Source organism: Neofelis nebulosa, chromosome 3 (genome assembly GCF_028018385.1).
Source record: "Neofelis nebulosa isolate mNeoNeb1 chromosome 3, mNeoNeb1.pri, whole genome shotgun sequence".
In the NCBI taxonomy this organism is placed as follows: Eukaryota; Metazoa; Chordata; class Mammalia; order Carnivora; family Felidae; genus Neofelis; species Neofelis nebulosa.
In genome coordinates this window covers 147555788-147572476 of record NC_080784.1, presented here as the reverse complement: position 1 = coordinate 147572476, position 16689 = coordinate 147555788, and the positions used below count along the sequence as shown (strand labels likewise).

The 16689-nt window shown below is 39.2% G+C and overlaps 1 protein-coding gene and 1 long non-coding RNA gene across 4 annotated transcripts in view; one reads left to right on the top strand and one right to left on the bottom strand.

Moving 5' to 3' along the window:
• The window catches only part of RASSF6 (Ras association domain family member 6), a 49370-nt gene that overhangs the window by 7725 nt on the left and 24956 nt on the right, over positions 1-16689 (bottom strand). For all 3 annotated transcript variants that reach the window (XM_058722297.1, XM_058722296.1, XM_058722298.1), the window contains 4 exons: positions 14674-14752; positions 10374-10513; positions 4603-4700; positions 3093-3277 (listed from right to left, as the gene is read on the bottom strand). In XM_058722297.1, the coding sequence (XP_058578280.1) occupies positions 3093-3277; positions 4603-4700; positions 10374-10513; positions 14674-14752 (502 nt within the window). The remainder of the gene's footprint in view (positions 1-3092; positions 3278-4602; positions 4701-10373; positions 10514-14673; positions 14753-16689) is intronic.
• LOC131507470 (uncharacterized) lies at positions 3297-14976 on the top strand. Its single transcript, XR_009259504.1, has 4 exons — positions 3297-3800; positions 8908-8986; positions 9852-9924; positions 14888-14976. It is a non-coding gene; the product is annotated as an uncharacterized LOC131507470 (long non-coding RNA).

Genomic DNA, 16689 nt, shown 5'->3' with positions numbered 1-16689 from the left:
AAGTTAGGTAAGACATCATTTGAGGATGTTCAAAACATTTTCACTAGATAATCATACCATTCTTCAATGTGATTCAAATATTTAAAATAAATTAACTATAGCTAAGAACAAATAAAACGTAATATTAATAGTGTTCCAAGACTCTAGAAGAGGGGGGTGGTGGGTTCAGCAGACATGGAGATGGGTGGGTTCTGGGTGGCTCAGTGGAATGTTAGATAGATGAGCCTTATATTGGGAAACCAGTAAATAAATGTCAAAATAAACACTAAAGTGCATATATGCACAGCACTTGTGTGAGTAGAAATATGGATATGGAAATAATTTTTCAAAGTAGATATATGGAGGCCGTCTGGAATAAACTCTTGCTAAGTATGGGAAAATTCAATGTTTGTGGACATTGTGAGGCATTGATGAATCACTCTGTGACACGTAAGACCAGTGCTTATGAGTTCTGTGGAGCCCTGGAGAGCCATACGTTCATCTGGCACTAAGGCAAGGATATGTTACGTATGTGGCTTGATGTTGTCTATAAGAAGAATCTTTACGGAGTTTGGCAACGGCACTAGATTAGGATTTAGGAGAACTGGATCATAGTGTCTTCTAACTCCAACTTTGTCAACTCACTTCACATTGAGGCCTAAAGAGGCCTCAAGGATTTCATTTGTAAAATAAGAGAGTGGGACTAGATGACCCCAAGAGCCCATCTAAAGTACCAACATACAATGAATTTGGAATCATGTTTTTCAGAGTTTTAGATTAGTTTTGTTGGCCAAAACACATCATGAAATAAAATCATCTATCCTTATTGCACGGATAGAAATATACCACAGGTCAAGTCAATAGTCATAACTTATATACAAATATCATAATCTAACCCTCTAAAATGAGTGTTATTCGTGTCCTAACAATATTGGTGTTATCGTGAGGTATCATGATATAAAAACACATCTAATGACTCTATCAACTTAAACTCCTAGATGCCTCTCACTGCCCATCCATGGATAGAATGTTTTTTGGGGTTTTTTTTCCTGCTAGTTATTACAATGCAGTGACTGGCATCTGTATGAAATATGTGTAGTTCCAGCTTGATCTCTTTTAACGAACGACAATAAAGCTAATGTAAATTGAGTTCTTCCTTTGTGCCGGACGCTGTGCTAAGTGCTTAGCTCCCCTTATTCCATTTAGTCCCATCAACAACCTTGTAAAGTAGGAATGATAAAGGCTAAGAGATGGAGGTAGTTTGAAACTTTGCTCAGCAAGAATTTGAAATCAGGTTGTCAAGCTCCGGCACCCAAGCATTTAGCCACTACACCGTGCTGCCCACTTAGTGCCAATTTCATTCTTAGTACAGGGGTCCCATCTGGAAGCCGCTCATTTGGAACAATGTGGCTTTCACAGCCTTCTTTAACACAAATCACCCTACAAGATGATGACACGGCATGATTCTGAGAAATAGAAACCAGGACAATTGGTCATTGCACATCTATAGGGGATTGTCAAAATTACTTTATGGCGAAGGGTAAATGCTTGAGCCAGGAAGATATCTAATTTGAACAAAGAATTCACGAAGGAGGTTTCTCCCCACCAGTCTCCAAAGGCACACTGTGGATATGCTCCCAAGGGTAGAGGAAGGAATAAGGTAGAAAGCCCTACAGGAAAAAAGCTTACGATGAATGAGTTAACATTTTGTATGAAAGGGCTTAGAATGGTACCTGGCACAGAGCAAGAGCTCTTTAAGTATTTATTAAATGAATGAATGAATAATTGCTGAAGTACCAGACAATGAAAAATTTGAGTTAAAAAAAAAAAAAAAGACGACACATTGCCTACCTTCGGCAAAGTGAAATGTCTTACAAAAACTGTGGAAAAGAAACACATAAATTTAACACATTAAGTGAAAAATCAGAATAAAAATTATGTCAGAATAAAAATTATAAACAACTAATCCTTGCATAAAAATCCTTGCATAAAAAATATGTGTATATGTACAAGACCTGGAAGGAGATGTGACAAAATGAGAAGTTTGATTTATTGGAATAATAGGTCTATGGAGTTTTTTCCCCTCTATTTAAATGTTAATGTTCAGGGGCGCCTGGGTGGCGCAGTCGGTTAAGCGTCCGACTTCAGCCAGGTCACGATCTCGCGGTCCGTGAGTTTGAGCCCCGCGTCAGGCTCTGGGCTGATGGCTCGGAGCCGGGAGCCTGTTTCCGACTCTGTGTCTCCCTCTCTCTCTGCCCCTCCCCCGTTCATGCTCTGTCTCTCTCTGTCCCAAAAATAAATAAAAAACGTTGAAAAAAAAATTAAAAAAAAAAATAAATGTTAATGTTCAAATGTACTTTGAACCAATCTCCATTGTAGCATTTACATTATTCTAATGACATTTGTCGATTACTGATTTCTTTGCCCAACACCTGAGCTCCATGCTGGCAGAGGCATCATCGGAATCATCTTCAGATCCCCAGTGTTTGGTACAGACCCTGCCACTTAGATAGGGCTCACTCATCACGGTGGTTAATAACGGTTCTGGAGTCAGACAAAGCTGGATTCAAATTCCGATCTGCTACTTAAAAGTAATATGACCTAAGACAAATTACTTAACCGCTGTGAACCTCAGTTAACTCACGTAAGGTAGGGAAAATAATGGTACCTGTTTCAAAGAATTGTTTTAGTGATTGATGAGATAATCCATCAAAATCCAATTTAAAACAGTTTAACACCTAACACATAGAGAGTACCCAATAAATATTAAATACACTACCACTATTTTATTAGTACTATTTTTAATTGTAAGTTGAATTGAGTGGTGTTGTTAAAATAGACATCATTTTCGGGGGGCGCCTGGGTGGCTCAGTCGGTTAAGCGTCCGACTTCGGCTCAGGTCATGATCTCGTGGTCCGTGAGTTAGAGCCCCGCGTCGGGCTCTGTGCTGACAGCTCGGAACCTGGAGCCTGTTTCAGATTCTGTGTCTCCCTCTCTCTGACCCTCCCCTGTTCATGCTCTGTCTCTCCCTGTCTCAAAAATAAATAAAACGTTAAAAAAAATAAAAAAAATAGACATCATTTTCAAATGACATTAGAGGAATCAAAACTCACTTCATGGTTATAGAAGTGCCCATTAATAGAGGCCCTATGCTTCTGTCTGTCTTTTCTGTCCATCATTGGAGGCTTCATCCTTTTTCTCACCAGGGTTGCTTCACTCATGGTGCGATAGAGCAATGGGGATTCTGGCTCTTCATCTGCATAAGCCTTCAGAGTGCTACTGGGATAAGATAAATAATCTAGGAAGAATAAAGATTATAAGGCCATATCATTTAGCTGCCTACCTCTTTGGGTGAATTTGTATATGTATTTAATAAGTAAATATGCAGCTAAGCAGTGAACTACAATGCATCAAACAGTGGGAAATAGTATTCCATTTAACCTTGGGATTTTAAAGAAGTTTCTATTGTAATTAGAGTACCAACCCATAGGCATGGGAGATTTCATTTTCTTCTAGCATTGGTGCTTTTGCAACTAGGTTTTTGTGGTATCTCTGGTGCCAAGACACCATAGAATTCACTTAGAATTTAGAATTAGAAATCAGAATTCCCTTGGGTTTAGATGAGTGTTTTCAAAGGGCTAACTGGAAGGACCCTAATATAAAAGATGCCAAGAGCCATCACACAAAAATAAGGGAATCCTGGAAGGAGTATCATGGTTGTTATTGAATATGGGTTGCTACAGAGACAGCAGAGAAGACTGACTTGAGAAACGTTTGGAAAAAATAACTCAACATCGGAAGTTGTTGGTACATTCATGAAGGTAATGTCGGCAGGGTACTATTTTCAGTCTGAAGTCAGCTTGGTAATACGGCCACCCCAGAAACATGAACTCTGCTCCCAACCCCAGTCATCAGCTCCTCCTTGTATCTCTACATATTATATGAAAACCAAATCTATGTAAGATATATGACATCATACCGGACACTTATCAGAGTCTCAGTAAATGACAGCTGGTAATATTACAACTATCACATCATCATTATGACTACTGATGTCACATGCCATAGGAGCTGCCATTTACCATTGGTTTGTCATGTTTGATATGAATTCATTCGATGTTCAAGTTGATTTCTCTTTTTCAAATAAATGCTTGAAACAACTATTAAATATATTGACTCCAGTATATTTGCCTCTTTCTGGGAAGTGTTGTCACGCAAATATCCATTAACTAAGACATTCAGCTTCTAAAAAGATGTAGAATTTAATGTGAGGGGCTTGGTCTGATATAAAAAGCTGCTGAGTATAATAAATGATCCCAACTTTGGGGAAAATATTAAAGAATTTTATGTATACAAGTTTATTCAAACCATTAGCTTTCCCTACCCTAGTAAATCTAAGTGACTTGATGTAATTTTAAAAATCATTGTATTTTTATGTAGTAAAGTTCTTAAACATCACATGAGCACTGTAGTGACTTAAATTAGTATGATCCTAAGAGATTTTTTTTTAACATAAGAGTTTTATTAAATAGTGGTGTGTAAACTGTTAAATTTCAGAGAAACGTTTAGGATTCGTGACTTACATAAAAAATGTCTCTCCATTAATAAAAGTTTGATACTGACCTTCTTGGGAATCTGTTCCTTTAGATGCTGGAATCTGGGTTCTGTCCAGCTCACTAATACGGTAAAGATCATCAAATTCCCCCCAGCGTGTCATTCCCCTGAAAAGTAATAAATCTTGTAAATGGCATCAATTCTATTCATAATAAGCCTTATGATGATTTTCAGATTTAGAGTATTAATATAATACTGAGGGACTATGGTAGGCATATCCTAAATTATAACAATTTTATGGTATTATTAAAATGATATTTATACCGGGATGGTCAGTGGGTATTTTAAATAATTCCTGTACTGATTTTGAGCAAATCTGATATAATAATTGAGTAAACCCTGAAATACAAGGTTATATAGATTCTCTAAAATGTGTGTATGTAAATGGAATTAGTGGAAACCAACATAATCCATCATTACACAGATACCTTACAATGCTCTTAGGAGAGTTTAGATATAAAACTGTTCATTCTGCCAACATACTTAGAGTTCCTATTGTATTCAAAGCATTTTTGGGTAGAGTGGCTCTCAATAAGATGCGGTGCCTACCTTTAAGGCTCTTTACCACTAAGAATGCAATTTACAAAGGAGGAAAGTGTATGGGAGGCTTCTTTTCTAAAACATGATTTATATATAGGACACTAACAATTTTCAATGCATTCTAATAATTACAATACATAAAACCGGGCAGCTACTTATTTTTACCAGCTGGACCAACAGTCACTTTTACTTCATTTATCTGGTCTTAGCCACGTCACTTCTCTGCGTCCTTATCTATAAGATGGGGATGATAACAGTGTGAGGTTGCTGAGAAGATTAAGTGGGTTAATTTGTGTAAAATTCTTGAAATAGTGCCCAATACAGAGTAAGCACTCAGTATGTGTTCAAAGTTATCATTTTCATTGTCTTCTTCATCAGAGTCACCTGTACCATTTCATGATGGGTGAAGAATCATTAGGGATCCAAGATATTCTTGGGTTTCTCTAGGTTAATGGATACTGTTATTGCTGGGATTGGTCTTATTCTTACTAAAAATCTCTTCCATAATGTCTGTTTTCCTTATGACCAAAGACTGTAAGTGGTGGCATATGCTCTATCCAAATGTGACATTTGTAACATTGCTTCTATCCGAATGTCACTGGTGGCAACAATAACAAAAAATGCTTATTCAGACTAGTGGTGGTGAATATGACAAACACGAGTATTTTCTCCTTGATCTTTGAATTCTTTTTGTGTCTTTTTACAACTTTTATGTCATTTGAGTCTCATAATAGTCTTATAATGTAAACAAGGTAATCTTAACATATTTGTTAGTTAATTTTTCAGTAAGCTCTACTATCCAGAACATAGCCAGTTAAAACACACGTAAGAAAAGTCCAAGAACTACAGGTAATAATAACTAACCCAAGGGAAACCTCTTCAGGTCCTGACCCAGATTCAAGTTATTCTTACGGTAGATAAAATTGCTCATCTTCCCCAATCGCTAGGAACTTAATTATCAAGAGGAAGCAGATGCTGTTATCACAGAAAGAGTGGTAGTCATGGGAAAAGCCCAATATCAATAAAAAGCAGAAACTAAAACGGCAAGGCAGCCTGATGCTATTTCATATGGGGGAAGATGAGAAAGCCCAAGAGTGCCTGGCCAATGGTATTCTATAGATCCTTGGTAATCTTGGTAGACTGGACACTTGTCCTCACTTTCTTACAGTTTAGTGGTGTCACACAAATACAGGGGACAAACATGGCTCCATATATGAGTGTCTGGCCCTTTCCCCTCTCTACCCATCTTAGCAGAAAACACCAATTTTGAGCTCTGGATTGTGTAATTTGAAGAGTCACCCACGCGCAACTGTGCACATGGCTACGCTTGAGGGCAGTTAACCCGGAGTCGTTCAAAGAAAACTAGGTGGAACTTTATGCAACATCAAATAGTTTAACTTGCTCAAGCACAAGACTGTTAGCATTGCCCTGACCATGCTTCAGGATGTATACGTTGGTAAATTTAAACTGTGGGCAAGTTTTCAAATGAGTTGCAAAATAAAAAAGGAGGTAGTAATTTGATAGACAAATGGGATGTGGTTATTTTTCTACCTGCGCTGGGAGAAAAAAAAAAACCTACACTATAAATGTTATTCAAATGTACACCTGTCCAGTTTCTGCTCTTTATGTCATTCTGTCATGATTTGTACAAAATGTGCGAAAGCTGATTTTAGAAAGATTAAAAACAGCAATGAAAACTAGTGCAAGTAAACATAACCTCAATAAGGCTTGGTGGTTTTGTTTTGTTTTGTTTTAGGTTTTGAAAAAATTGCAAAACAAAATACTTGGACCAGATATGAGAGATCAAAGTACTTCCCACAGAATTGTTTCCATAAAGGATCATATGGGGTCACAGTTCAAACAGACTGATTTATATTTAAGCTTCTACCACTCCCCTTAAGCTAACTCAGTGTGACTCATTTCCAAGATAATTAAAACAAATTAGCATGACAAACTGATGATTCTCTCAATGGGTGAACAGAAAGACAAGATCACAGCCCTTCCTGCAGCCGAGTACACAACTTCCACCCCCGTCCTTTATTCTACACACACCCACTGAAGATACCACATGAGTGACCATGTGAGACCAGAGGTAGAAGTTCTGCACACAGGGGCTCCTGGGTGGCTCAGACGATTGAGCATCTGACTCTTGGTTTTTGGCTCGGGTCTTGATCTGTTTATGAGTTCAAGCCCCGAGTCAGGCTCTGCACTCTGCGGAGCCTGCCTGGGACTCTCTCTCTCTCTCTCTCTCTCTCTCTCTCAAAATAAATAAGTAAAACTTAAAAAAAAAAATTAAAAAGTTCTGCACACAGAAACCCAGTATGAGAAAGGAGGGTTGAGGAGGGTTACAGAGTGAGGGAATAGTTCCTTTTCTTTTATTTTTTTAATGTTTATTTATTTTGAGAGAGAGCATGTGCATGTGCACACATGGGAGGGACAGAGAGAGAAAGAGAGAGAGAGAGAATCCCGGGCAGGCTCCACACTGTCAGTGCGGAGCCTGATGCAGGGCTCAATCTCACCATACTTGGGATCGTACCTGAAGCCAAAATCAAGAGCTGGACACTTAAGCTACTAGGCCACCCAGGTGCCCCTAGTCCCTTTCTTTATATGATTTCATTCAAGGCTCAGAATTTAAATGAATGCACCCTTAAGCATGGCAACCAGAGTGAAGGTGTCTAGGACCAGACTGAAACAAAGACAGGACCTTAGGTGGTTTTGCACCCCACTAAGGAACAGAGGCCAAGGAACAGCCACTCCAAATTATATGCACCTTCCCACTGAGTGTTCAGCTGCTTCCCACGGAGGATTCTTGGCTAAGGAATCGTGACTGAATCTAATCTTGCTTTTGAGTGTGAGAGCAGTAGGATCTCTTTCTGATAATTCTCAACCTCCAGAAAGATCTGATACACCACAAGTGTGCCCTTCACTTCATATGTTCTCCTGGTAAGTTTCATTACTGTGGTAAAGGGCAAGCAAAGTTTTCTAGGGAATTCTTTCTCAACTTTAAACTAAGGGAGGTAATTCCTCTTTGGTTCACAGCAATGTGCTGATAAACAATGAAAACCACAGTTGGTGTCCATGGAAGGCACATCGTGAAAATATTAACTTTTAATCTGCCACAGTATATGGACGGGCATCAATATCACTTTGTCTACCTGGTCTCTTGAAACTTTTCCCCACAGTGAGGATTTTTAGGAACAAGTGTTTTGAATTTTAATTTGAAAAAATTAAAAATATCTTGGGGGTAGCTATTTTTTTTTTTAAAGACAATGTGATAATACAAGTACCTTACTGTATCTCCTTGACATCTTCCCTTAATGTGCCATACTTATTAAGTTTTCATGACTCAAATAATTAAATTGCATCAAAAGCAGCCGGCTGCTCAGAGAACTTTGCAATGAGTTTTTCGGCAATATAACTAATGATAGCTAATTTTACCAAATTCATTTCTTGTGCAGTTATCTAAAAGCAGAGCCCAGGGGTAATTTCTCCTTTTAAAGGATGCTCCTAGTCACTTAGAATCATCAGCCCCATCGGTCACCTAGGACCTGAAGGGGAGGGTTGCAGGGCTTCATTAGGCTGCCCAAGTCTGTGGTCCCCTTTCTGCTCTTCCACAAATACGGGACCCTTCGCCCATGGGCAACCCTTAGCCTGGATGGGAGACTAGTCAGAAGTGGTAGACAGAGGCAGTTTTCACAACAGAGCAGAGGTGATGTAACTACCAGGATCATGGGGGCTTTATTCAATTTTGTATTTCGACTCTCTTCATTCCAGACACACTGCTACACACCCCAATAACAGACGAATAAGGCATGCTCCGTACCCTGAAAAAGCTCACAGGCCAGAGCATGAGGTGGGTGCATAAAAACAAAATTAACGGTGTGTTTTGAAAAATTGCCAGTGCACCTAGGAGAGACTGAAGGGTCAGAAAAAGGTTTTCTGGAGAATGTGTTACCTGACCAGAGTCTCCTAGGACTGAGAGAGGGGAGTCAGGCAAACGATGTTGAAATGCAAGTAGACTTTCCAGGAGTCAGGAAAGTAAGAGACTGCATGGCATGTGTAGGGAATTAGGAAATGTTCAGAACTGCTGGATCATGTTTGAGAACATTGGCAAGGTGCAAATCATAGCGGGGCGTCCAGAGAAAAAGTGGGTCTTCCCTCAAGGCGATCCTTGGTTTTCCTTGCTCATAGCCCAAGATCAGATTGAGGAAAAGGTCCTGGCAGCTCTCTTTCCATCCCCTCTTCCTAGAACCCCAGCCCATCCAGTTATAGATGGCAGGATGGGAGAGAAGGCTTGGTCCTCCCACAGACGCACAACAGGGGGAGGAGTCAGAAAGTTAAGGATTAAAAAGGAGGGAAAGTGGGGAGGAAGGAAGAAAAAAGGAAAAAAAATTACATGCACGAGTCCTTCTCAGAGTATTTATTTTTATAAAAATTGCAAAGGATAGTGAAAAAAATCAGCCCAACTTAATGTATTCAAGGTACAGTTGCATAAACCCACACAGAGAACGGTTTCACATTGTTACTGAGCTCCAACTGCACTTTGTTGTGCCCTGTTGAACAAGATCAGGACAGTCAGGTGGAGCATAATTAAATCTCCTTTCTAGAAAGCAGCAAGAGCCCTCTGTTCCAAGGAAAAGAGAAATTTAAATTTTATCTCCCCTTTTGGTGACAAGGCCAGGCTAACGGGCTAATGAAATTTGTCTTTTCTAACGAAGGAATGCAATCTTCCAGGAGAGAAACAACACAGCAGAGAGGTACACCTGAGGTCCAGCCCAGTCCTGCTACATGGTAATTAGACATTTTGCACAAATTACCGAAACCCTTAGAGCTCTGGGTTCTGAACACCTACTTCACAGAATTGCTGGGGATTAAATGAGATGGTGTTAGAAGCTTTAGAGCTCCCATCTTTAAGAGTGCACACAATAAATGTAAGTCAATATGAGGATGATCTTCTAAGGAGTTAAAATGTGAAAGATAGGGGTGCCTGGGCGGCTCAGTCGGTTAAGCGTCTGACTTCAGCTTAGGTCATGATCTCGCTGTTTGTGAGTTTGAAAGCCGTGTCGGGCTCTCTGCTGACAGCTCAGAGCCTGGAGCCTGCTTCGGATTGTGTGCCTCCCTTTCTCTCTGCGCAACCCCCCCCCCCTGCCCCGCCGCCCATTTGTACTCTGTCTCTCTCTCTTTCTCTCTCTTTCAAAAATAAATAAACATTAAAAAAAAAAAAGTGAAAGATAGCTTACCTTTTGGGAAAGACATCTGGTGATTTCAACCTAGTAAAAGAAGGGATTTGTTTCTCATCTTGTATTTTTAGCTGTATAGGCCGTTTTACTCCCCAGAAAATGTCCAACATTCCTTCAACAATTAGTTTGCCATCTTCTGTCTGCAGAAGAAACCAATCATCTCAAACATTGTTTTTGTGTTATTTATAGAAGGTTAATCTTTTAACTGAAAATGGAGAGATCAAGTCTATAAGACATTTTAATAGATAAAAAGAAATTCCCCGATAAGGTTGTTTGGCTTTTCAATTTATCCTCAAAATAATTCAATTTTGGAAACATTCTTTTATTTTTGAAAACAGCTCTAACCAGTAAAGTAAGTCATAATGGTAATGATATGCCCACCAGAGGGCAGAGCATGTTAAAATGCTTTCTGAACTCCAGGATTCTTCAATGAGGTAGAAGTTTAATTCTATTCAACGTAAAATTAAAGCAGAATTGAAAACTATACTAAACTAGAAATCAGAAGAATAGCTTTTCAGAGATTTAGTGGCTATTTGCTCATTTCTGAACAGGAAATTTTTAACTCACGAAATTATTATGCAGAATGAGTTAGAAATGTATGAACAACAGTGTAAAATGTATAACAGAAATTACATATTGGAAAAAATCAATAGCATTTGACTAATTTTTAAGTTGGAAATGTAACAAAAGAAGGAAATTCCATGCAAACACGGACTGTGAACACTTACTTATTCTGTGGGTGTAAATATTAATGCCAAAGCATAGCCGCATAGAATATATTTTCTAATCTATTTTTTGTTTGTATATGTAAAAGTCTTTCTGCTATTAAAGTAATGCTATCATTACAGAAATGATAACATAAAAAATTGTTTCAAAAAATACAGAAACCAAGAAAAATCACATTCCAACCATCCAATAATTACTATAACATCCAATAACTACTGTTCTTATGAAAAATCAATTATCAGAAAATGTAAAGGACTTGTTATTTGAGAGTGTAATGAACACTTCAGATTCTGGAACTGGATAGACCTGTGTTTGAACCTGGGCTCTGTCACTTCCTCACTGGGTGACCTTAGACAAGATGCTGAACACAGTTAAGCCTGCTGCTTCTGAAGAATGGACATCATTATAGTCCCTAACTCATAGGACCTGATATTTAATAAGCGCTTCATAAATGTTGTTGCTTATTATTTCTTGGGCTGATAAACTAACTTCAGAGTCACTCCTGAAACAAAGTTATGCCCTTTCTCCCGCTTTTGAGTTCACATTTCAGATTACTGAGAGGTCAGGATACCCATCAGTTGTTTTGAACAACCAAACATAATTTGGTCTTTGAAATGGCAGCACATGATGCAGGTCCTACTTTTAGTTACCGATGTATAGCATCCCTTCTTTGTTTAATTATACTTCAACTGATCCCCTACATCAAAAACTCACAGAATAACTGCTCTTCTGAGATGATCGCATTCTTGCTTTCAAGAAGAAACACTCCAACTGTTATCAGACAACGTTAGGTTTTCTCATGTAAGGAATATCAGAATATTTCTTTTTGAGACAGAGAGGAAGAGTGCACGTGAGCCCATGAGCAGGGGAGGGGCAGAGGGAAAGAGAGAATCTTAAGCAGGCTCCATGCACAGCGCCCAGACCGATGTGGGGCTTGATCTCACAACTGTGAGATCATGACCTGAGCTGAAATCAAGAGTCAGATGCTCAACCGACTGAGCCACCCAGGTGTCCCAGGAATACAAGAATATTTTTTTTAATTTCACAAAGCATCTCTATAGATGAACTAAATATGTCACCGAAGGCTTGTTTACACTAACTTAATCTCATTGTCTAAATCCTTAGGCTTCTTCTCTTCTAGATCTATACCAGTATCCTTGGCAGTCTCTAAGATCCTTATATGCCATCTCTAAACTAATAGCTTCCAACTTTATATTTCTAGCCCAAACCTTCCCCCTAAACTCCAATCGTCTGACTGCCTTCCTGACATCAAATTTAAGATGCTCCTAATTAACTCTTGATCTTTCTCCCATGAATATTTTCCTCTCCAAGTCATTCTGTTCCCATCTGGGTAAATAGCAGCCTTATCCTTCCAGTTGTTCAGGCCAGGAATTTTAGAGTCACCTTTAATCTTTCTTTTGTACTCAACATCCGATGCAGCAGCAAATCCTATGAGCTCCACCTTGAAAATATATCCCTAACGTGACTACTATACTCACTGTATCCACTACCATGGTTCTGGTCCATGCCATTTCATTGTTTGCCTGGATTACTGCAGGAGTTTTCTTTCTCATTCTTCTCTTGGCCTTTCATATATTCCCCATAGCTGGAGAGATTCTTGTAAAGTGAATCCTTTCAGATAATATCACTGTTCTGCCCAAACCTCCCCAGTGGCTTTCCATCTCATTCCAAGTACACGCTCCGGTCTTCACAATGATCTAAAGACCCAGACGCTCTGGTGCTTTCCTCTGCAGTTATCTCTCTAGCTGCATCGTCTACTAATTCCCCATTCCCACAAGCTTTCTGCTCCACTGGCTTCCCTGCTGTACTTCAACGACACTAGTTCAGCTCCGGCCCCTTGTTGGGGCTGCTGTCTCTGCCCGAATGTGCGTCCCAGAGGCTTCTGCAAGGTTTGCTTCTTCACATCTTTCAGAGTCTCAGGTCAAATGCTCCTCTTCCCCTTCCCCACTTAGATCCCTGAGCTCTCTTCCCTGCTTTGCTCTTGTCCCTGGCCCTTATTACCATTTGATATACTACATATTTCGTTTCTTGTCGGTGTGCTCTAGTGTAAGAAGCATCGAGGCAGGATATTATGTCCCATTTCTTCATTGCTTTATCTGCAGCTTTTACAACAGTGTCTGGCACATGGTAGGCAATCAATATTTGCTTAATTAACCAGAGATGAAGAAAGCTACATGTCGTCCTCCATATTGCCCCCTTTAACAGTGTCTATTATTGAAATTCAGTCAGAATGCTTTGAGAATTCTGGACTCTCACTTCATTGACCAGTGAGTAAAGTTGGAAAGGTTAAAGCAATCTGACAGTCTCACTGTGGACTTTACTTCACTTAATTAAAAAAAAAATTAAATGACTTTTGTATGGTAAATTGAACACTGATTTGTAGAATTGGGAAGAACATGCCTCACATTATATGTTCATAACATCAAAATTCGAACATTTTCCTCAAGGAAACAAACTTCTTCACATCGTGAACTTTGTAGAAACTTGAACTAAAATATAAATAGTCATTTTTTTAAAGTTTGGATTTTTTCTTAAATTATCTTCACAATGATATAGATTAGAGATCTAAGATATAGGATGATATTGAAATAATTTAAAATTAGGCCCATTTCTTTGTAAAGAGATTAGTTATTTCCTTTTTCTATTACGTATGGGAAGGTAACTGAAATATTCAATCAAACTAAATCATTTAACTTCACTAGTAAAGGCCAGAGTGGCTAGTAAGTTTCTCTCTGTTCAACTGCAATTTTAAGCCAAATCACAGTGGCCTAAACTCAATGTTGTACCATCAATTGTGAAGATTTGAATAGGAGGTACAAAATTCCAATGTTCCTTACGGCCAGGAAGATACTGTAACGATGTGAAGCGAGTCCCATTAGAATGCAAGGCTAAGTGGAGAGATCTGTGGAGAACGAAGCATTCAAAAAAGGAGAAGAAAAGGAAGAAAGGAAAAGTCTAAGGCCAGTTTGCACTCCTAAAAATACTTTCTAGATTCAGGACTTTTCTGAAGTGTTTCTTTCACATTTTAAAATTTGTTATTATACCATAGTACACAGTCATTGGAATCTGATTCATCTTAACAACCAAATCAAACTATGTTACAGCCTGCTCGTATTTATTCGAGCATTCCCCCATTGGTATGGACTGAAGATACTCTCTCCATTACAAATGATGTCACCACGGGATAACACCACCTTCTCTATCTGTTTTGGCACATTTGCAAGAAAGTATTATAATAGCTTTCTAGTGGAACTGCTGTTCAAAATCTATTCATACACTGTTTTAAAACTAGAAAGTAAACAGGTCATTAAAATGATTTTTAAATGCTTTTCCTGTCCCCAAAGCTGCTTAAAAGGTCACATGTCCCAGGACTGGGATTTGGTGATAGAGTCTAAATACGAAAGTCATGATCCAGTGAAAGATTCACCTGTTTTTCCAGACCACTTGTGCTGCTAGATTATAGACTCCAACCCATCCTGATTCCTTTATATAACCTCTATGGAATTTCTTTCTGTGAATTAAACCGTATTTTGCATTAGTTTCATGGGCTTACCTGTCCACATAAAATATGCAGGTTTTTCTGGTTCTCGTAAAAAATGTTATAGGTCTTCAATAAAGAGTTGAGTTGTTCCCTAAAAAAAGTTACATTTGGTTATACTCATGCCCTTGGACAGTAAAAGGCAATAATATTCATTCAGCTCGCAAAGGTATGAGATAGAAATGGCTCAATGGAATCCTTACTGTTCTGTGGTTTTACCTTAATGCAGGTCATTGAAAATGGAAGCCTTCTTGGGACATCGACAAATGCTGGAGGGGCTAATTCACAAATAAATCACCAAAGGAGGGAAAATGAGGGGAAAGTGGTGAGAAGACTGTTGGTTGACAGGAGACAGCCATAAAATAGAGATTTGGTTTCACATTTCTTTTTGGTTTTGCAACATTTAAGCAGCCTACATTAAGCACGTAGTATGTGCCTGACATTGTGTTTCCCACCAGCGGTATAGTCACAGTTCAGGAATGGTCACTGCTCCCGAGTTACTTTTCCTGTGAGGCAGCTGGGCTCGTGGGAATACTGGTTCCTGACACTCTTCTCTCCTCTCCCCTGCCACCACAGCCTAAGATCCTTACCCTACCTAACCTACTGGTCCAAGCCATCCTCTCATCCCTGGATTACTGCAACAGTCTCCTAAAAGCCTCTCTGATTCTGTAGTCTGTTGTAACAGTAGGTATTATTTTGGTGCAAACATGATCATCTCTCCTTGGCTCAAAACTCTCCACTATCTTTTAAAAAATGTTTTTAAGATTATTTATTTATTTTGAGAGACAGTGAGAGCTGGGGATGGGCAGAGAGAGAGAGAGAGAGAGAGAGAATCCCAAGCAGGCTCCTCACTGTCAGCACAGAGCCTGATGTGGGACTTGAACTCACAAACTGTGAGATCATGACCTGAGTTGAAATCAAAAGCTGGACGTTCAACCGACTGAGTCACCCAGGTGCCCCTCTCCAATTATCTTTTCATTATTCAGAGTAAAAGCCAATAGCCTTCTGATGACCTAAAAGGCCAGATGTGATTTGGTCTTCTGTTTCCCTTTGATCCATTTCTGACTATTCTTTCCTTCACTCACTACACTATCTAGCCCCTGGACTCTAATGTTCCTTGAATATGTCAGACACATTCTCACCTCAGGACCTTTGCACTTGCTCATCCCCCTGTCTTGAATGAGCTCCCCTACCCTACCCCCACTGTCACACTGTTAGCACATTTTCTTTAACGTTTTACTCAGAAGTCCTTTTTACAAGGAGTCCTTCCTGACCACTTGATCTAAAGGTCTGCCTTCTCCCAACATTCCTATCCTGCTTTCTTATCTCTGCTCCTTAGTCACCATCTAACCTTACGCGTATTTTACTTATTTGTCTTATATTCGGTCTCTCTCACCGGACCGCAGCTCCATGAGAATAGGTGTGCTTGTATATTTTGCTTGCACTACGTTCCATGTGCCTGGAAGAGTGTTTGGCACATAGTAAGAATCCTATGAACACTGGTTGAATGAAATGATCAGAGAAATTCTTATTCCTAAAAATGGAAACATGCCAAATAAAGGGGGAAAAACATCTTTACATAAATAGTTTTATGGGGGATGCGGTGGGAAATCTCATATTAAATTTCCAAATATATCATTTGTTAAAATTCCTTCGATCTTCAATATCTGTTTCCCTCCCATAAGAATATTGGCTCCATGAGGGCAGCAATTTTGGTCTATTTTATTCATTACTGTCTTCCCAGTGCTAGAACAGAGACTTGATCAGAGTAGGCTCTTATTCAATAAAGATTTATTAAATGCTGAATGACAGAATTCATGTATATTGATTTTTATGCTTGATATCATGTAGACATACTCTTTCCATCTGACTTTGCAATTTTATTTTATTAAAAAAATTTTTTTTAATGCTTATTTATTTTGGGAGAGAGTGTGAGCAGGGGAGGGGCAGACAGAGAGGGAGACACAGAATCTGAATCAGGCTCCAGGCTCTGACAGCCCCCAACGGGGGGGCTCGAACTCACGAACAAGG